Source organism: Rhineura floridana, chromosome 1 (genome assembly GCF_030035675.1).
Source record: "Rhineura floridana isolate rRhiFlo1 chromosome 1, rRhiFlo1.hap2, whole genome shotgun sequence".
Taxonomy (NCBI): Eukaryota; Metazoa; Chordata; class Lepidosauria; order Squamata; family Rhineuridae; genus Rhineura; species Rhineura floridana.
The window spans coordinates 174,811,419-174,833,182 of record NC_084480.1 but is presented as its reverse complement, the minus strand read 5'-3'; the positions used below and the strand labels follow the sequence as shown (position 1 = coordinate 174,833,182).

Below are 21,764 nucleotides of genomic sequence, written 5' to 3'. Positions count from 1 at the left end.
TATTATTTCTTCGGCCTCATGCTGTGCACACTTAAGAGTTCACAAACTGGGAACTTTTGTTATGGGAAACAGGGAGGAAGGGCACTTTGCACACCAAAGGAGCACTCAGCTTGGCCTCACAGCACACATGGAAACCTTGGCACATTGCTGACACTCTTCTCCTAGAACCTTAATGTGTACCTCCAGGCAAACAGCCAACACTCAGCCCCACTCCAATAACTGGGGGTGGGTTGCCAGGATAAAGCATCACACAGAGATAAGCAAGGGAAGGGAGAACACATACTGCAAGCATAACTGCTAAGATTCACCTCTCCGTTTCTCTCTCACACACACACCCTACGCCATATGTGAATACTGTCTTCTCTGAACTGCATTGACGTAACACACTTCTCCACTCCCTGCCAAACAGCAGGGAACGGCGTGAGACTTCTGTTAGCAATCCCACGTGCAGGTAAGCCTTCTATTGGCAAACACCATGTACTTCGCAACACATTGCAACTGCTGGCCAAACACTTACGAGCTCCTTTGCCTTGCAGAACCACAGCGAGATGCAAGCTGCCCCCATGCACAGGGTTCCACTGCAGCCCCCAGTGTGGAGGGGCACATATACTCCCAGTCATTGCAGTCTCCCTCCCCTGCATTGGGGAGGGGGGAGGCCGAGCCATGAGCATTCACTGTGCACTCAGAAGGCACCACTCACTCTACTTTCTCACTCCTTCACAAATGCCTACTGTGCACCTAGAATCAGGGGCTATGTGCTCAAGGAGGGAGCAAAGCAGGGCCAGTGAGGGGTGTCACCTGGGGAGAGTTCTGAGGGCCAGACAGAGGGGCCTGGAGAGCTGTTCAACCCATGGGCCTCAGGTTCCCTATCCCTACAGTAGTCTAAGCACTAAGTACTGTTACTAAGACATGTGTTAGGCTATAGAACCATGGAGAAATCCAGCATTTTAGCATAATGTGATTGGTCAGCAATGTCCACACAAACAAAAGATAGAAGCAAAGATACGAGTTTCTGGCTTTGGCACTCATTGTGACCCCGAAAATTCCATCTCCAGGCATTTGGGTTAGTTATGCTAAACATAAAAAAAGTTTGTATCTGCAGGCTCAACTACTATCAACATATTATCGTAGGGCTTTGAAGATTTTCAAAAAATATTTTTCATTTATACATGTATCTACTTCTGGATATCTGATTAATCCCCCGATTATGTAAAAACCACTGCCTTAGTTGGGGGTAAGCCCACCCCATTTCACATGCAAGCTATTGCAGGTGACACTCAACCACCCAAGTTTACTACTGGAGAATCAAATGATGTTTTTGTTCTTTTGCCATTTTAAAAGGATAAAAAGGCTACCTGCATTCTAAAATGTTGGACAAACTATTATTTATCTTCAGTGTTGTTCAGTGATTAGCAGCACAAAAGTGTGAAGCTTCTAGTTTGCTTATCGTCTGCTTGCTCCCACCAATATTCCACGTATTACCACTAATGTCCACAGAACATCATACAGTACAAATTCTACTCCCTCAATAGAGCTGGTTTCATTTCTAACAAGCATTCCAAACACTGCTGAAGAAATGCTTTTTAACAATCAGCTCTGAGCTTTGTTTGACTGTCATACACCACACCTAATGAACATACAAGTAGGATGCTCATAATACATGAGTGGTTTTGGCCCCAATCCAGGAATCCATGAGCTCAGAAGCAGTGTGCCTTCTCCTGTGCTCATGGCCCTTGGCCCCCGCCCCATTAAGCAACATTGTTATGGCCCTCAGCCAACAGCTGTGAACAAGACACTGCAGCACACACAGAGAGAGGTCAGATGAGTCAGGAGGGCTAATGGCAAACAGCTGCTACCGGCGATCTGTCCAGGGTGCTGAACTGCCTCTCCCTGACACCCATGTTCTCCACTGTAACCAGTCCTTGCTTCCTGACCTACAGCTGAACACAGCTCCTGCCTATTTATTGACTACTCTCACCAGCAATGTGAAGTCTCTTGCTGGTTCTGTTTGCAACCGACCCTACTGTGGAATTGGCCTCACCACAACTAGACAGACATTATTCATTATCTATTCAGTGAGCACACTGCCCTGTTTCAGGATCACTCAAATTGTGTGCCAAGAACCTCTTGCAAATGATATGTTTGGCTGCCATCAATGTGTATTGGGGGCTAACAAGGATTGTTCTTCCATGTCAGGAAATTGAGACAATGTGTGAACTAGATGGCTCCATGGCATGTCATCCTTGTCTATATTTAGGTCAGGTTTTCCTTTTCCCATAGTTTCAGATCCAATGCCTGCAAAAGCAAAGAAAAGATGCCAAAGACAGCAGCCAGCAAGAGCAGGTCTCCTAGTTCTCTCCTTTTTCCAAAGCTGGTAGTAGCATACCATCTGAATCCTATGTGCAGGATAGACTCCTGAATGTCGAATAAAGGCGTTATTTTGCATAGCTCAAATTGTAACCACTTAAGGGGATACCTGAACTGTTATTAAACTGCTGGAAGTCCTTCATTCTATGTAGTATCACATCCTGGGGGGGGGAATCATGTGTTTCCCACGAGGCTTTGATGGCAGAATGCTGCATTAGATGGACCTTGGCTTGATCCAGCAAAGCAAGTCTCATGTACTGGTGTCTTAATTCCTTGACTTGCTGCCAAAGAGCTACATCCTTTAGGTAAGCAACGCATACCACTTATTGCCACTCCCCACAGTGCTCGGCCAACAAAGTTGAGATGTCTGACAAGTCTGGTAGTGACATGACCTTACTCTGGGCAGCAGTTTAGATCCTAACATGTTGGTTTGTTTTTATTGAATTTATATCCCACGCTTCCTCAAGAAGGGGCCCAGGGTGGCAAACATGAACAAAACAATTTAACAAGAAAAAGCATACAAAACGTTTAAAACATTCCAAAAACACAATTACAATTAAAAACATTCTAAAACACAGTTTAAAATGTTCTGAAACACAGTTAAAAACATTCTGGGATCAGTGATCTTCAGGTTGCCAGAACAGTCCCCTTCAGCCCTCCAATGCCTGGGCAAACACAAATGTTTCCAGATTCCTCCTGAAAGTCAGTAGTGATGAAGACAGATACACCTCACTGTGGAGGGCATTCCACAAATGGGGAGCCATCACTGAAAAGGCATTGTCACGGGTCAGCACCAGCCAGGCAAGGCATAGCCAGTCACATCAGAAGGACCAGCAATGAAGACTACAGAAGACCTAGACAAAGACACAGACGCTGGGCCTCTCCAGAGACTGTGACCCTTGAGCCTGAGGTCCCCAAGGAACCAAAAACCTTCCTCAGGCTTTTCACTCTCCACCATTGCCAGATTACGGATGCAGGCAACAATCTAGAAAGGAACTAACAGTGAGGAGATGTTCATTGTAAAATACTTAAAAAATAACATTGCCAATAAAATTCCAAAGCAAATACAGTTTATTCTCCCCGTTGCAGGTTGGAAGGGGCTGCAGCTGGGGGAGAGTGACTTACGACAGCCCTGCATTTTAGTGCATATTGATGACCGCAGGTCAGACTGAGTGGTTTACAACAGCCGTGTAGTTGCAGGTTGAGAGTTGGGCTAAAGCTCAGAAGGTAAAACCTCCCATTAAAAAAAATACAGCCTTTATCCTTACATTGCGGCTTGGACTGAAAGGTTGTATATAAGAGCCCACCAGTGTATTCACTGTAATACCCCCTATGCAGGTTGGAGGGCTGTGCTGAGAGAGAGCAATTACACCCTCAGACCTCCTTCCAGGCCAAATTAATCACCCAACTGCATGCAGAAACCTCATGCTCCATGGACATGCAAAAGCGCAGACTGGTTGTACTTTTAAATGTTCAGAAACTTTTTTAAAAATTGCACATGGAGAATGCCCCAAGTCGGTGCAAGGATTCCTGTCTTTGATGCTGTTTATTTTTTTCAAACCCTAGGCACATGTTCAGGAAACATACAAACACCAGGGATATACTGCAGCATTTTGTTGTAGGCCGCCACTCATTCCTTATAATATTGATTCAAATCTTCTCATGGCCGTGCTTATGTAGCCAAAACTACCCACACACCCACAAGAGAGAGGGATATTTTGCTTTATTTCTTAGCACATAGTGGATATTATCATAGTAGTCAGCTGCTTTCCATTCCATGCCACGTCACACCATCTCAAATATTAAGGTACACAACAAACATGAGGATGGCCATCAACCTATTTGAATTTGTTTGGAATGCTTTCCAAAGGGAAAGCGGCCTAACCAGGTTGACTATGTCATGCATGTGGCCAAGTGCATCAAATGGAATGATCACATATAGATACGTGATACTTTTGGTTGATGGTTATGTATAAAAATAATATTTTAACATTTCAGAAAGCAATTCTCCAGAGTTACTATACGTTATAGGAACTCAAAAGTATGCCTATTCAGACTAATCCATCACAATTATTTAGAAGAGATGATAATGGCTGATTTGACAAAGACTGTAGAGCAGTCAACTGGAATTTAGAAGTGAACATTTAATCCATTATTTCTATATATCAACATATCTCTTTCTAGGTAAATGGTAGACAGCCCACACAGATGCAAGTTGCTGTCTCTTTCAGTAAAAAACAGTTGGCAATCTGTGTCATGCCACAAATCAGCTGGAAATCAAAATCACATCCCCTCAGCAATTGTACTATGAGATATACAATACAAATCAGAGCAAGGGTTGCTATACAAGAGCTACAGATACATTGGTACTGTTTTTCTTAAATCAGTGTCTCTGGTTATACAGGTACAATGTATCTTGTGACTCATCCCCGTTTCCTAGAATAATCTGGATTGTTTCAAATCTGGAGAAGCACTATCAAAGTAAGGAATATAGAGTTCTCTCATTACAGAAATGGCCATTTCGCATTTGTTACTACAGCAATCGTTTAGTATTCATAGCTTAATATTCCAGCAAATATTTAGCTGTATCTAGCTATCAGGACATGTTCTCTACATGTTTGTTCTTTCTAACTTTCATCTTGTTAACCCCAGTGTATCCATTTGTGCATATAACAATTCTGTTCTCCCTACCACTTCATATATCTGATGATGCAGGCTCTTGCCGATGAAAAGGTCTTGCTATAATAAACTGGTAAACCTTTGTAACCCCAAAGCATTGTCTTTCTTCTGCTGCAGACTAAGGGTCAATTCATGCAAGCTTCTGGATACACAGTGGCTGTTTGAAATTGCTGAGTGCATTGTATGTATGCACAGAATTGCACTATTTGATAAAGCAGAGTTAGAGAATAGAACAGCAGGGATACATTTCCTACTGATGTTCTCCACGATGTGACCATCAAGACTGGAATTTCTGGTTTGACTGAAATTGAAAAACACAAGTTGGATGTTATCAGGATACGGATGAGTTCAAACCCTATTTCCCTAAAATACTACTCAGCAGTTTCAGTGACATACTGAACAAGCCAAGGAACAGAATGGAACAGGGAATGTCCAAGGGAGATGATGAGCACTTGCCCTTGTCTTCTGAACCTTTCTAGGTGGATTTTTGGTTTTACCCAGCAAGGCAGTTCTTACATTCTCAAGCAATCATGAGAATGTGCCCTAAAGCGTATAATACTGTGTAAGTGGTGGTAAAACCAAAATCAACAATATTTATTCCATGTTAACTAATCCAAAATAAGAATATATTATGAATGCTACCTAGCTTGAAGGATGGAGCAAGGCCCATAAGAGAGGATCTGCTGGCCAATTCAAGCAATTACATTTGTGGTAGTTACATAACAAAGACCACATTATCTGGATCTTTCTTGAGCTTTCAGGTTTCTGAATTCACATATTCTTGGTCAACCTACAGTTTGATTATTTTCAGCTTGTAGCCTTGTCACACATGCAGATCAATCCTCAATCCAAAATGCCCAAGGCAGCATCACCGCATAGACATATTAATTGATCCTTTCTATCAGAATGTAAGCACAGAGAAAGCCTGTATCTGGATATGCTTAGGGAAACTGAAAGCAAGGACAAAGATTCATGTAGTGCCTTACTGGAATGTTGGTGGGCAGCATTAAGTGAGTGACAGCAGTATTCTAGGACAGTTGGGAGGAGGAACATACTTTTGGCAGTTAAGAGAGTCTGTTGGGAGAGCTAAGTTGGAAGAATCTGTGAGGATGGAGGAACGAGTAGGAGCAAGCAAGGAAGAGAGAGTTTTATAAATGGGGAGGTTTCTCTTTGATTGTATGCTTGCTCTGCCAGATGTGACAGGCGTGTGTCTTCACTTACTTCCCTCTCCAGGGATAGCTATAGTAAAATTCCCCGTTAAAAACGTGCCCCACAGTTGTTTGTATTAAAAAAAAAATGTTGCCTATGGAGAAAAAAAAAGATTTCGCACTCTTGATTTAGAAGTTACTGTTAGCAAATATTAGCGTGTGTTAAGATTACTGGCTTAAAAAGTCTTACTTGTTTAATCTTTTAATAGTTATTGACATTGGTTTACAACAAGCCTCTTTGCTTCTTCCACAAGTCTGAAGTAAAATGTCTACTTGAACCCATCTCTTGATGGACTGTCTCCCTCTAAGGGAAGGGGAGCTAACTTTAGGCCCTGCATATTCATTCCTTGGTGAAGGAAGGATGAAGAATAGCTTTGTGCCATTAGCAACAACGAATAGCTAAATAACAAAAATAAACGGGGCTGGGTGGGAAATAGGTTCACGAAAAGAACTGATTAATACGAGTGGGAAAGCCTTGCTAATATTCAGCACATTAAAACGCTACATTAGTGCCGCACCCGGCCCCCTTGCTGGTCCAGTGACCAGCAAAAACTCTCTCTCAGGATTGTTTCTAAAGGCGCTTTAGAAAGAAAGAAAGATGCAGGCAGGGGGGAGTGACGGGTAATGTTGTTTCTTACAGCCCTCAAGGTGCCCGAGATACACTCATAAACACATTCTACATTCTACACAGCACTTCCCCCCCCCAATCATAAATGCGGCGCGAGAGCGGGGGCGTCGTGTAAACCCAGAAGCGCCTGGTCAGAATCGCGCGTCACAAAAAAACAAACACGTCCAAAGCAAAACTCAGTGTTGGACGGAGACGCCATCCTCTTTCTCCTTCTTCCCACAGGCCCCGGACTCCCTGGGCGGGCATCCATTCTGCCTTGGGCGGTGCAGACTGAGTCGGAAAAGCGGGCAGGCAGGGGCGGAGCAGTCTTGCTTTCCACACACGCCGAGGCGCTGGGCCGATCCCCCTTACCCGAAGACGACGTAGAGTCCGCGCACAGGCCCGGGCCCGCTCAGTCGAAGCGGGCCTCCTCGGTTCGCCAACCATTGCCCGAGCTTTCGAAAGGGGCGGAGGGAAAAGGAGAAGGCGTCCTGACGACGGAGGCGGCGGCGGTGTCTAGTACGGAGCGCCGCGTTACGTGCAATGTGACGCCGCCCGCCTCCCTGCCTGCCACGACTCGCTCTGCGGCTGCGGGAGGGAGGAGAAGGACCAAGCCGAGCAACCGAGGCTGCCGAGGCCTGCTCTTCAGTCGGCGCTCCCTTACTTCTGCCGCTGCTCTGCTTGGGCGGCAGAAGCCCTCCCGGACTCGCTCTCCTCTTCCTCCTACCGCCGCCGCCACAACAGCACTGCCGGACGATTAGCCGGCAAGCCTGCCGGGCTGAGCCAAGCGCTGCAGTGTGCCCGTGGGCAGGTGCCAGGCGAGTCAGGACAAAGTACGGCTGCGGGAGACCGACCAAGGGAGCTCCGCACCACCAACTTGGTTGCGTCCCCGGTCCGCCTGCTGCAGGGACCGCGTTCGGTGATGCTCCGTCTTGAAGCCTAACTTAATCTAGAGGGAGGGTGGTAGACTTCAGACTCGGTCATCTTCTGACATCCTAGAAAGGAAAACTGCCAATAATCCTCTGCACATTTACTTGGGAGTAAGCCCCACTCAACTCAGTGGACTGTACTTCCAAGTAAACATGTATTGGATCGGTCTGTAGGAATGGCAGCGCTTTTGCGGGCGAGAACCCACTTTGACAAGATGGAATGTTGGCAGTGAACGTCAGGTGGTGGTTGTTTTTTAATGCAAAACCTCAGCATTTCTGTCGTTGTGATTATTATTAGCCTCATCAATGTGCACCGTATTGACAGAAATATTTAAAGCATTTGCAACCAATTGATACCCATCCACATTTTTCACTTGTTGGTTAGGAAGATGATAGCAGCTGGACATTTAATTTTTAAAAAATGAAACAGTGTATTCCATGCTAGGTCTACTCAGAGGAGACCCATTGAAGTTAATAGACATAACTTACTTAGGTTCATTAATTTCAGTGGATCACTCTGAGTAGGACTTTAATAATTAAATGGCTGCTACAATGTCTGAAATGACAGACTAAGCAGTTGGTAAGTAGCAGTTTCAGTGTTTAGAAAAACTGGGTGTATTTCACTTCTTAATAAAATTTTCATTCATATGTGTTCCACAGTTAATATAATTTCCAATGGCTTCTCGATTTTAGTTCTTTGTATAATATTAATTATGTTACAGCTGTGGCAAACATGGGCCTTCTAGCATCTTTTTGGAATTAAATATATTTGATTATTTAGGGCCTACATGTAAAAAGAAAAGGCAAGAGCCTGAATCCCTTCAGAGATTTTCACTGGGGTCTGAGGACCACTGATGTTTGTGGAGATCCATTTAGGTAGTCCACAGAAACATTACAGAACAGTCTACAGTTGATTAATTTTTTTCTGACAGCTATGATCTAGGCCATTTTGACCAGGACTTGCATTAGAAAAGCAAGACTGTATGTATTAAAATATAAGATGTCCTTTGTAGAACAAAAAGCATTAAGTAGTCCCCAAGAACTCCAGCAATTTTCAAGTGATCTGCAAAGAAAACACTACCGCCTCAGATGTTGGGAAAGAGTCGACTTTCTCAAATATGGAAATTAACATTATTTACTTCACGAACATGTCATTATGATTTAGTTATTTCCCCTGCTATTTAACATTTTCATTTATTTTATGAAACCTGGTGCTAGCTGATAATTGTTTAATGATACTGTAGGTTGAGGCTGAAAACATTCAGACTTTACTGCTACTTAACTAAAAGATAAGCTATCAAGAGAAAGTAACTATAATAAAGTACACAGGATGCACGGTCAATTTTCTGTCTTTTCCAGCAAATTTGTAATAGTTTTCAACAGTGCATTTATTAATATGTCTAAATTATTCTAATAGTGAATGAACTTTATCAAATTAAGTGTGGTAAAAGCAACATTTATGGGTAAAAATATACTTCCTCTAGCACTGTGATTCTAACCATGCATATTCATGTCAGTCCCATTTAATGCACTATTTTCTTCTGAGCAAACTTGCTTAAGATCACACTACATGGATCAAGTTAAAATATACTTGCAGAAAAGCAAACTTATTTCCCTCTGCTTAGTATACAATAAAATACTTATATTGCCTCTTATTTTGTTGCAGGAATGGTGGTCCATAACTAGTAAATAGTATGATCACCTGCAGGTGTGTTATCATAATTATTAGAACTTTTTTTCATTCCTGTGGTTTATTTGTAGGTCATTGCATTTTTAAAATTTGTCTTTGGTTGAACAGGAATTTGTCTTTTAAAAAATACACAGCTGTCAGCTATCAGTCATCTAAGAGAATCTAGTAATTCTGAACTTCAGTAAAACTGAGGAATTTGAAGTTATGTAGTCTCAACAGGGGAATTCTTTCACATACTTCAGAAATTCTAGGCTTCTTAAGGGATTCAGGCTCTTACTGAATAACTCTTTGACATGTAGGTTGTAAAGGATCAATTTTAAGTAATTTTACAGAGATTAAAACATATTTTTCTTTAAAATTGCTTATTTTCACAGTGTATTACATTGATGTTCAGTTGACGTTCAGACTAAAACTTAATTATAATCATTAATTAACCTTAAGAGCGAATAACTTTAAAATAATTTGTAACTTATTATTTCCTTTTTATATATATTTTGTTTCAACAAAGCTTCAAATGCACATGCTACACAATATTTGTTGCTACTTTTTTAACAACTGTAACTTTTGACTATCAGTGATGACAAAGTTTTCATTGGCTGTGTTATCTTCTGTTTTAAATTTAGCCCTTTCTGTACCTTTGGATATTAGTGTGTTTTGAGCCCATTTATTCTCCTTGTATTTCTGAAGAGCCACTTTAAGTTCTCCTTCAGATGTACACCAGTTGGTTGATCTGGGGAAAATTCCTTTAAGAAATCTAGTTTTCATTGAAGCTTCAAAATTAACTGTGAGCTCTTTAAAGGTTTCTGTAAACGTTGCTTAATATTGCAGTTTTACTCCATACAGTGTTTTAAGCTGGTCATTTCCCATTTTTACTTAAAAGTGAGCAAATCTCCACTGACTTGGTTATAAGCCATGTGCAGTCATGGGAATATCTTGTTTTTACTGGAAGTTTTAAATTATTTTATTTTTGTTTATTATACTTGAAATTTCCCTAAATGTCAACTTGCATGCCATAATTGTTATGCATTTTAAATGAGGTTACAAAAATGAGTTTTTAAAAATTGTTATATCTTATTTTATAAATAAATACATCCCAGTCCCTGCTTGTATGTGCTTTATTAATTTAATTATACATTTTAAAGTTCTAATTGTGCAGCATTGTGCAGCAATTTTGTAATTAGATTAGTGCCATCCTATACATGTCTATTCAGAAATAAGTCCCATTTAATTCAGTTATTATAGTTTAGCCAAATAAAAAAATTAACCAAATTAGAAGCAGTTTAAGTGAGTGTGAAATCTTCACATCACCTGTTTCCACAGAAAGAGTAGGAGTTGAGAGACTTGCTAGTTTTTACGAGTTATTTTAGTAGAATATTTATTAGGTGTGTCTTAGCTTTAATAATATAATTAAATATTTGCTTGATATGGGAATTTAGATAAAGCTTCAATAGGGTGAGCTTTTTAAAAAATAGTTCTCCATTTTGTACTGAAATCCTTGAAAACAGAAGTAAACAACTCCAGATTTGTATATCTTTATATAACATTAATTGTGTTGAAAATCTATTTTAAGCTGGTTCAGCAAACAAAATAAATGTATAGAACCAAATGCTTAATACACAAATATTGCAAGGATTTTTTAAAGAGTTTAATATAACACATTTCAATGCAATTTCAAAAAAGTTTACAATTCACTTTTTTAGTTATTGTTATTTTTATTTTAAAAACACTCAGATACACTTTTAACTGGAAATGTTTTATGTTATGTGTTTCCCAAAGGTAAACAACCAGCCAGATGGGCGACTAATAAATCTAATAAATAAATTTCTATGTTCAACTTATTTTTAGTTACCAGTTTGAGAGCCTTGGGCTTATTTTATGAGAAATAAAGTAGCTTTAATCAAAGCTATTGAAATAAAACTGAACCGTTAGAAAAAGTTATTTAGAAATTAAAATAAAATGTAAACTATGAATTAATTAACCAGAATTAAAATATTTCACAAAGATGCGTGTGTATATACATATATTGAAATACCTTTTGAAATATCTGTCCAATGTTTGGTACATATTTGATGTGAAGTACAAACCCTAATTATCTCAGATTAGTTCATCCAAGTTTGTTTAAATTCACACTGCATTGCAGGTGTTTTGGCCATAGTTTTTGGTTAACAATTTGCTCTTGCATTTGAGGGGACTTCCTGATTCAAAATCTGAACTACATTTCCTTCCAGTCATTTCCTTCCCCCAACACACACGCATGTCTTCTGAGATCAAAAAGGTGATATTTATAGTCCATGCTTGTAAAATAGGTGGCGGCGTTGGCGTGAGAACGGTGTCAGATCTCAAACTGACCATGTAATAAGCCGTGTTTTTTAACCGGATGAAAAGCTTTGCGGGCGTTCTTAAAATGAGAAAGCAGTGGACTCGCTTGCTGATCAAGGCAAGGTTGGGGTTAAGCGCGGCAAAGACCTGTAAATAAATAAATTCGAGTCCAGCCCACTTCAGTCGAATATAACGGGGTTGAACCAACTGATGCTTCCCTCCACACTTCTCTGCGTTTCTCCGACCTAAGGTTGCCCAAGTCTGAGGAAGCTGGGCAAAGACAATGCCTCGCTCTTCCTTTTTGCTTGGTTTCGGGATTGTATGGCATTATAGGAGAAGGAGACCGTGCTGAATGTTGGGGGACGCTTTGACTCGTGGCAAAGGAAAGCGGGGAGCGGGGAGCTCGTTGGGGAGGCGGGCATGGAGTGGAGCCGCTCCTCCCCGAGTTGCTTCGGCATAGGTCCTCAAGGCAGCTCCCGCGTGCGCTGCGTCGCCTCTTCAGAGCCTGGTGGTGATTCCCAAGTAGTAATCTTCCTCCCAGGGCGGGTTGCTGCAAAGCTCCACCTCTCGCACACACCCAAAGTCCTGCTCGTCAGGAGAAGCCAAGGGGGAGACCACACCATTCTTTTTTAATAATAATAAAAAAACCCTTCCGTAGCCGAGGGCATGTCCCCAAATCGACCCTTTCATCCCACCCCATGATCAAGCCGTGGCTTGCTAAACTGGGCAAAAATAAGCCTTCCCCCGTCAGAAAGAAACCTTCACTGCTTGGAAACCCCGGTGGAGCCAAGTCAGTCTGATCCAGCGCTGTCCCAAGCAATCCCAAGTGATGGGACGAACGTTGTGCGTTTGCTACAAAACAAGGTATCAACAGAGTGGGGAAAGGATGGCGGCACCCCTGTGCTCCACGGTTTCGGTGGCATAATGCGGAAGAGTGCTCTGTGATGTACTGGCAGACTATACAGCTCTTGCTCTCTCTTTTTCCTCCAGAATCCAGCTGATGCGTAAAATGTGCGTTTTGCAGCTTCCAGGTTTCTGAAGTCCTCACTATGGGACTGGACACACTCTTTCCAGGCGCAAAGGGTATACTTGCAGTTTATAGTCAATTTGCAATCGCCACCAAAACATGCTTCTGGGATCTGCAGAATAGCAATCCAAGGGCCTAGTATTAAAGAAGCACCAAGCCGAAAGGAGAAAGATAGTATCATAGTTATTATACATGCTTCTAATTCAAATAAATTCCATTGTTGCCCTCTGTTCCGTTGTAGGCAGGCACTATTTTTCAATGTTTACACAGGGATACTATGTACAGATATTGGCATATAATAAATCCTACTGCGAAAGGGAAAATTGAATTGATCACTAAATCTCAGGCCATGTTCACAGGAACAAAAGCAATCAAATCATGCCTTTGTCCCCACAGGAACAGTTACTTCAGTAAAAGGAACACACTTACAAGGTCTTAATAAATCCAGTGGAAATCAGTGGAACTCACTGTTGAGTATACACATGAGTAGGGGCTGCAGTCTTTAATGCTTTTTAATTGCCATCCTATCCTACACAGAGGCTATACTCGCCTTAGTGCAAGCAAACAAGGGTTATTGGACTAGCCCTGTGAGGAAAGGCTAAAGTATGGGGGATTCATTTAGAAAAAAAGGCTCATAATACAAGTTTATAAAATCATGAACAACACTGAGAGCTTGGATACAGAGTATCTTCCTTCTTCCCATCAGTAACAGTAGAAAGTCGACTGGCAGTAGATTTGGGACTGGCAACAGAAAGTACTTTTTCCTAGGATGCATAATTAACTTATGGAATGGATTGTCAGGAGATGTGGTGATATCCACCAACTCAGATGGCCTTTCAAAAGGATTAGGGAGATTCTAGGAGTCTAGCAACCGCCGGGAAGGGTGCATTCATGTTTGTGTTCACAGGCAGTATCTCTCAGACAGAACCATGTTCTAGGAACACAACAGAGCACAGCTGCCCATCACCCTCAGAGCTTGTCTGGAAGAAGCCTCCAGGGGCAACTGAGCAGAGGCTTTTGGGAATAGGATAGTGGAGGAGCTGAATCTTTGGTTCGACCCAGAATGGCTCCTCTTGCATTCTTAAACAGGGTCAGGGCTCTTGTGGGAGCAAGAGAAAGTGTACTGTTCACAGACATTTTGTGGTCACAAGAACTTTTTGCCATTTGTTCCCTGCGAAGAGGATCCTGTGAGGTTCTCAAGGAAAGTCCTCTCTCTCCCCTCCTCTGTGGTGGACAGAGGCCCCTTGGAAAGGGCAGCAGCGTGGCTAATGTTCGGGACTCAAGTAGGGGTAAACGTTCTTCCATTTAAAGAGACGTCCATATTCTTCCTCCCCCCACTAAGGGACGTGAAAGATTTTTAAAATGGGGAGTTGCTGTTTACGTGAATGTGGACGGAGGAAGCCAGCTCGTTGCGATAGCATCATACACAATTTTATGGGGACGGAGCGGAGAGAAAAGAAACTATAACTGAATTGTGACTTTAACAATGCTTTGAATTTGGGAGTCTTGGTCGAGGGGGGAATCTTTTTCCCCTCAGGTAACAAATTCCGAAACGGTAACTGTGTGAGTCTGTTGCAGCAAAAGAATTGTGTGACACTAGCTCATTTCCTGTGTGGCACATTTTTTCCAATTATTACTCTTACACCACAATAAATGTGTTAGGTTTTAAAGTGCCGCAGGATCCTTGGTTGCCATTTGACGGCCATGGACATGATTATTATCAAGAGAAGGATGTCGGCATCCTCCGGGACTTGAAAGCTTTTGCCTCCTGAGGACTCTAATTAGGGACGGCGCGACTGAAATCCCTGCCCGTCATATACAAGCGCTGCGCCCGTGCTTGAGCGACTTGAGGGGACACGGGATGAAGGTTGGGTCTGTTTCATGGGTCGTGGGATGAGAGAAACGGGCGGGGAGGAATGGGGGAATCTCTCTCTCCCAAATATAATTCTCTCCCTCTCTTAGGTGAGATGTGTGATCTCTGACACAAATTAGAAAAGCACGTGAAAGTCGTCGCCGTCGCTTGAAGAGAAAGGAGAGCCCTACGAACGCCTATTAGTTTGACGAATTTGGCGGGTATTTGTGGTTGATAACGGACCCTTGTCCGGCCTTGTTCTTTTTAAGGGAGGGGAGAAGCCATCGGTCGGTGTGTGTGGGAGGGAGGTGCGAGTAGGAGCGAGCCGGTCTGTCTGTCTGTCTGTCTGTCTGGAGTCTGCTCTGGGCTCATGCGAGGGGCCGCGCTGACTGCTGACGGGCGTCAGCGGCGGTAGGGGCAGTGTGGCGCTGACGGAAGAAGGAGCGAGAGCCTGGCGGAGGGGCAGGTGGGTGGGGCCTGAGTGCCAGTGAGCGAGCGCCTCCCTGCCCTCGCCTAGCCTAGCCTAGCCTAGCCCGGTGGGGCGCTGCCGGCGATCAACGCCTCATATCCCGGGGATCTCCCTCCTCTCTCTTCTCCTTTCCCTGCTGCTGTGTACAGTCGCGCGCTTCTCTTTCTCTCTGCCATGTTAGCCGCTCTCTCTCTCTCTGTCTTCTCCACAGATCTCGCGAGAGCGGCTGGCTGCTGCTGGTGGCTGCGGAGGGGGTTGGATCGGCGGCAGCAGCAGGAGCAGTAGCGGCGGCGGGAGGCGGCGGAGGCGGCGGCGGCCGGGGGGCGCAGGCAGGCGGGCGTCGGGCGGCCCGGCAGCATCATGGCGGACAGAGACAGCGGCAGCGAGCAGGGTGGCGGCGGCGGGGCGCCGGGCCCGGGCGGCGGCGGCGGGCCCGGCAGCAGCGGTGGTGTGGGCCTCCAGCACGAGACGCAGGAGCTGGCCTCTAAGCGAGTGGACATCCAGAATAAGCGTTTCTACTTGGACGTGAAGCAGAACGCCAAGGGCCGCTTCCTGAAGATCGCGGAGGTGGGCGCAGGAGGCAGCAAGAGCCGGCTGACGCTCTCCATGTCGGTGGCGGTGGAGTTCCGCGACTACCTGGGCGACTTCATCGAGCACTACGCGCAGCTGGGCCCCAGCCAGCCCCCGGAACTGGCGCAGGCCGCGGATGAGCCCCGGCGGGCCTTGAAGAGCGAATTTCTGGTGCGCGAGAACCGCAAGTACTACATGGATCTGAAGGAGAACCAGCGCGGGCGGTTCCTGCGCATCCGGCAGACGGTCAACCGCGGCCCGGGCCTGGGCTCCACGCAGGGCCAGACCATCGCCTTGCCAGCCCAAGGGCTGATCGAGTTCCGCGACGCCCTGGCCAAGCTCATCGACGACTACGGTGTGGAGGAGGAGCCGGCCGAGCTGCCCGAGGGCACCTCCTTGACGGTGGACAACAAGCGATTCTTCTTCGACGTGGGCTCCAACAAGTACGGCGTCTTTATGCGGGTAAGCGAGGTCAAGCCCACCTACCGCAACTCCATCACCGTCCCTTACAAGGTGTGGGCCAAGTTCGGGCACACCTTTTGCAAATACTCGGACGAGATGAAGAAGATCCAAGAGAAGCAGAGGGACAAACGGGCAGCCGCCGCCGCCGCCGCCGCCTCCTCCTCCTCTTCGGGGGGAGCAGAGCAGCAGCCTGAGACCGAGAGCAGCAGCAGCACCGCTGCCACCACCGGCCCGCCAGGAGCCTTGCTGCAGGCCGAGGAGCCAGAGGAGGATTGATCTCCATCCCTCCTTCACTCCCTCCTCCCCAATACCCTCCTCCCCACTTGGCTGCCTCCTCCCTGCCCTGCTGCACAGAGACACTCGTAATAATAATGACAACAACACACAGAGAAAGAGACGTTGTACTGTAAGCGAGAGAAAGAGAGAGAGAACCGACATCCACACCCTGAAAATAATACATACAGTTAAATATACCTGTTGTTCTAACTCCAAGGGGAGCACTACCACCCACTCACCACCAAAACTGACAGCCGAGCAAGCAACTTCTTTCTCTCCACCCCATCGCTGGATTGTTCCTTCCACTCTTGCCCATCGTATAAAACAGTAAGCAGCTGCTAAAAACAAAACAAAAAACAAAAATTACAAAAAAAGTAATAACATTATATATGATGAACTGTGTTTCCTACTTGATTAAAAATATAAAGAACTGAGTGTTTATTTCCCTAATTAACCAAGAACTTTTGTACACGTTTAAGCTATTATTATTATTATTAAAAAAGTGTTTGCAAAAATGGTCAAGATTAAAATATTGCTGAATTATATTAAAAAGAGAAAATGTCCTTTTCATGTTGAGCTAACATTTGACTTTAGCACAAAAAGAGATATTTTAGAACACGTAAAATAATATTTTTAGTTTTTCTTCTCATTTTGTTACCAAATTTCAAAACCTTACATGGAGGTTATTATAGTATATTTGACACCCTATATACCTGTGATTAGAGATGTGTATATATATATGAGGGCTAGGCATGCTGTGTGTCTGAGCTTTGTCTAAATGTTATGCAGAAGTCTGTAGAGTTAAAAGGTACGTAGGTTTAATTCATGCAAGGTAAACAATAAGTGCTCTCTTTTATACAATATGCATTGCATCTGGACCTTAAACATATAAAATGGTCAGTGAAACTTCTGTGAACATGAAGAAAAATTATTAAAAAGGCATTTAAATGAAATTTGCTAACTTGTGATTTTTATGGTTTGAACCAAAGTTATTCAAATAGTAAAAAAGAGAGAGAGATTATCTCCCATATTTTTCTGCACCTGTTTGGTTTACAACTAAGTAGGTATATTGTCATTACTGTGTATATGAGATGTACTTGTATTGTTCATAATATATTTTTTTTATGATGTGTACTTAAAGTACTTTACGTGCAGCGATTCCCAGTAAACCTGTTTTTGAATAACAGGTGGTGAAGGGGTTTTTGTGTGTGTGTGGCCACTAGCACTATCCCCTTAACTTTTGTGCTAGTGCTAACTTGATTTATATAGGCCTGTAATAGAAGTCAATGCAACATGATTATAGAGTAATCCTACTGAGCCATGGATTTTGAGTTTCCTTTAAAAGTGAAAGCCAAGTTGGTGTGCTGTAAAAGAAATTTTCATGTAGCTGCGGTGCTAGTTATTACTGGCTACATACTTTATACATGTAGTAGTGACCCCCCAAGTGTGCAAACCTTCAGTTAAAAGTATGTACTTTGTGTGATTATATCAAAACTGTAGGGTATGAAAACAGTCTGTGAGAACGCTAATCTGTCAAGTAGTGTTCTCCAAATTGCGATTATTTTACAGGATTTTCTTTAAAAATGTTTGTGTGCTTATAATTGACTAACTTCTTGCTGCTGTATAGTAAAATATTAATATATTTTTATCATTAAACTGCTGCATGACTATCATCATTGCAAGTGAAAAGAGTATGTTATAAATGATGCCTTAAAACAATAGAAAAAGTAGCTGGAATTCTGTAGGAAAAGTTGACAAAATAAGAATCTGTTTGATTCTTGAGTTCTGGAGTGTACTCATTTTCCTAACACCCTAACAAATTTAACAATTTAGATTTAACTGCTGTATGTAGAGGATGCCACCTGTGGGAACAGAGAATTTCTGTGCTTCTCATTGATTGTAAGAGGTTGGGCCTAGGAAAGACAAAGAGATTGTTCAAAGGAAATGTATTTTCTGTTTTCATTAAAATATAATTCCTTTCTTGGAGATGTATTGTAAGTGTCAATATAAAAATCTGTTTCCATTGTGTCATCCATTTCCAGTTAAACAAGTTTGCTACTGGTGTCCATATAGCACCAAATGTGCAATAATGCTATAGTTTAGGAATTTCTGTTTTGAGAATCACTAGAATTTATTACATAACTTTTTAAGGTGCACTTTTCCATATAGCAAAAATAAGCTTCCATATCTCATAATGTGATAACTGACTGGTTTTAGACTGCATGTAAATGTTGACTGGCAAACCTGCTTTGTTTTAATTGGAGAGTTTGAGCAGTTTCATACTGCATTTGAATGGTGATGTGGAAAAAACTGCATTCTCCATGCTACAGGTAGTTAGGGAAGTTTAAATTGCTTTGATTCTGCTATTTGGTTGTTTTGGTTCTACTTTATAGTTTTAAAAGTTGCAATACTGCAGATTGCCAGATTTTTTTTAGCAATAACTTGTGTAGATCAGTGGGCAGCAAAGTGTCTTTTTAAAGAGCAAAATCCCTACAGTAGGGCCCCACTTTACGGCGTTCAGCTTTACAGCGTTCCGTTGATGCGGCGACTTTCAATCGGGAAATTCCCCGTTTTAAAGCCAATTTTGCCATTTTGCGGCATTTTTGCACAACGCAACCCATTAAAGTCAATGGGTTCCACTTTACGGCGATTTCTGCTTTATAGCGGGGGCCTGGTCCCTAACCCGCCATATAAGCGGGGCCCTACTATATTCAGTTTTGGGCTAGAATCCAACACTAGTCTTTAAAGAAGCTGAAAGTGGTTTGTGTTATGATACAAACATACATTTCATTTTGTCCCACTATTGCCTCTGATCAAACAGCTAAGTTTTGCAGGTTTATAAAGCAAAACAAAGGACCTCTAATCAGAGGCAAAGGTGGAATGAGTACATACTACAAGAAAGCAGTCACTCTTTCAAACCACTTTAGACTCCCTGAAAATCTGTTGTCTGACTCTAGCCAACAACTTAGATTGGTTTAGTCATTGAAATCAATAGAATCAGCATTTTCCCTTTTCTGAGAATCAAAATTCATGAAAAGAAACTGTACTTGACCCACACATCTGAGAACTATCATTGATCCGAGTGGGCCAAGCTGATGTGTGGGTTGTGCTGTTCTCATATACAGTAGGGCCCCGCTTTACAGCACTTCGCTAATGCAGCAGTGTCAATTAGACGCAATTAGACTAAAGCCCCACTCATATGGCACTTGTTCCGCTTTTACAGCGGTTTTCGGCCGTCGCACACCATTCTATTCAATTTCCGCTTTTCAGCGGGGGTCCGGAACGTAACCCACCGTATGAATGGGGCCCTACTGTAGTTCCATCTTACCACAGCTTTAGCAACATTTTGTGTCCTGAGTCTGAACGTTTTGAGTTATATAAGCACTGTAGATATTCTAGGACTTGATCAATAGTAATAACAAGATGTTACATTGATTATAAATGACTTTGTTATGAGTCTCACTTTTTTTCCAGTTGAGGTGCTCAGTTTTTTACCAAGGTTGTACAGCTCACTGTTTAAAATGAACAACAGTGGGAGAACCTTGTTTTAAGGCCAGGAGAAGAAAAGAAACGGTATATTTGACCATATTTGGTGTTCTAAAAACAGTATGCTCAAATGTGCCAAGCAATCCACCTTGGGAAAACATGCCTTATTTTCTTCAATATGTTTTCAGTGTCGTGTAGGGAAGATCCAAGATCATAATGCTACTTTATATGAAGTGCAAGAAAACTTGAAATCTACTGCAATACAAGCATAGTCTTTTTTGTTTTCCTTTTTAAGCTAAAGGGACACTGTCAAGTAACTTTAACATTTAAAATATGACCTCCCTTTCGGGTGATTACAGCATGGCAAATAATGTCCTTATTTTGAGTCCACTTGTTTTTTTTAATTGCTCTGTCTGAGAAATTAAATAAACACGTTAAAAATTAGACACTGTTGATTCATGCCTCTTTATTGTTTTATGCTGTAAAATGCAGTTTTCAGCCAGAGGGGGAGCTAAAGTAACTAAAAATAATAATCTAAATAGTGGTGAAATTGTGGAATTTGACTGTACAAGAAGAAGTGAACAGGAAAAGCAGGGAATCCAGCATTTACTAAACAAATCATTGAGGGTGGGGGTAAGAATATTTTTAAGTTCATAGGCAAGTCTTGCATACAGATAGTGGAGAATTTGTGAAAGTGTAAACATTTAACCTAAAAATACTTGACAGTGTCACTTTTTAAAGTATTCTTACAGAGGTTGCAGCTTGTTCTATATAGCTCTCTAAGAAGTACTGCAAAACATAACTGCCCTCTTGGAACTTTGTAAAATGTAATAGATCTGTCTACAATAGAGACAAAGAACTGTTATATCAGGCAATGAAGAAAAGTTCTGGGTGCCTATAGTAGGCCAATAACGTCATTTGAGAACAGTTATGTTTTTGACTTTCATAACAGCACTGTAGACACATCATTGATCAGCCATGTCCCCTTTAAGCTGTGCAAAGTATTGTTTATATTGTAGTCCGTTAACAATTTAATGGGATTTGTACACTAATAAGTATATTCATTGCTGAATACTTTTTTTAAAAAATTGCTGATAGTAAACTAACATCTACCTGTTCTGCATAGATAAATATATATACACCCTGACTTACGGTAGTTCGGAAAAAATAAATAATTCCAACCATGGTTTGGATTCCTACAATGGGATTACAATATTTTATCATTGTTTTCCATTAAAATACTATTTTGTCCATTTTTATTTAATTTGTAAAATAATTTTTACTTTGTAATGGGATATTTAAATAGGCTATTGGTATATCTTTTTGAAGCCAACTGATCAGTACATTTGTAATAAAAAAATGAATGGATCTGTTTTGGTTGTACTCACTGTTTTCATTTCTTGTATGATTTAATGTCATGGTGTTCTATGTTTCCTGAGAAACTGCAAACCAAACATTGCAGAATTAGGGAGGTAAATGATAAATACTAACTTAATATATTAGGACCCTCCATGGCGCAGAGTGGTAAGCGACGGTAACGCAGCCGAAAGCTCTGCTCATGGTCGGAGTTCAATTCCAACGGAAGGAGGAAGTCGAATCTCTGGTAAAAGGGGTCGAGGTCCACTCAGCCTTCCATCCATCTGTGGTCGGTAAAATGAGTACCCGGCATATGCTGGGGGGTAAAGAAAGGCCGGGGAAGGAACTGGCAATCCCACCCCATATATACGGTCTGCCTAGTAAACGTCGCAAGACGTCACTCTAAGAGTTGGAAACGACTCACACTATAAGTGCGGGGACACCTTTACTTTAATATATTTAAATGC

The 21,764-nt window shown here is 42.5% G+C and overlaps 2 protein-coding genes across 4 annotated transcripts in view; one reads left to right on the top strand and one right to left on the bottom strand.

Moving 5' to 3' along the window:
* Positions 1-253: 253 nt before the first annotated feature.
* On the bottom strand, positions 254-10,245 carry LOC133377106 (uncharacterized). Its single transcript, XM_061610429.1, has 3 exons — positions 10,116-10,245; positions 7,234-7,804; positions 254-3,352 (listed from the first exon to the last, which is right to left on the bottom strand). The coding sequence occupies exons 1-3, from the start codon at positions 10,243-10,245 to the stop codon at positions 3,211-3,213; spliced, it is 843 nt and encodes a 280-aa protein (XP_061466413.1). The 3' UTR covers positions 254-3,210.
* A 4,804-nt stretch (positions 10,246-15,049) lies between these two features.
* PURA (purine rich element binding protein A) overlaps positions 15,050-21,764 on the top strand; it is a 42,388-nt gene continuing 35,673 nt past the window's right edge. For 2 of the 3 annotated variants that reach the window (XR_009758177.1, XR_009758176.1), the window contains exon 1: positions 15,050-16,782. Coding sequence is in view for 1 of the 3 variants with exons in the window: in XM_061587042.1 (XP_061443026.1) it covers positions 15,508-16,455 (948 nt within the window). In the remaining 2 variants the exon portion in view is untranslated. Of the gene's footprint in view, positions 20,386-21,764 lie in introns of those variants that run through there. The other variant, XM_061587042.1, reaches the window with a different exon arrangement.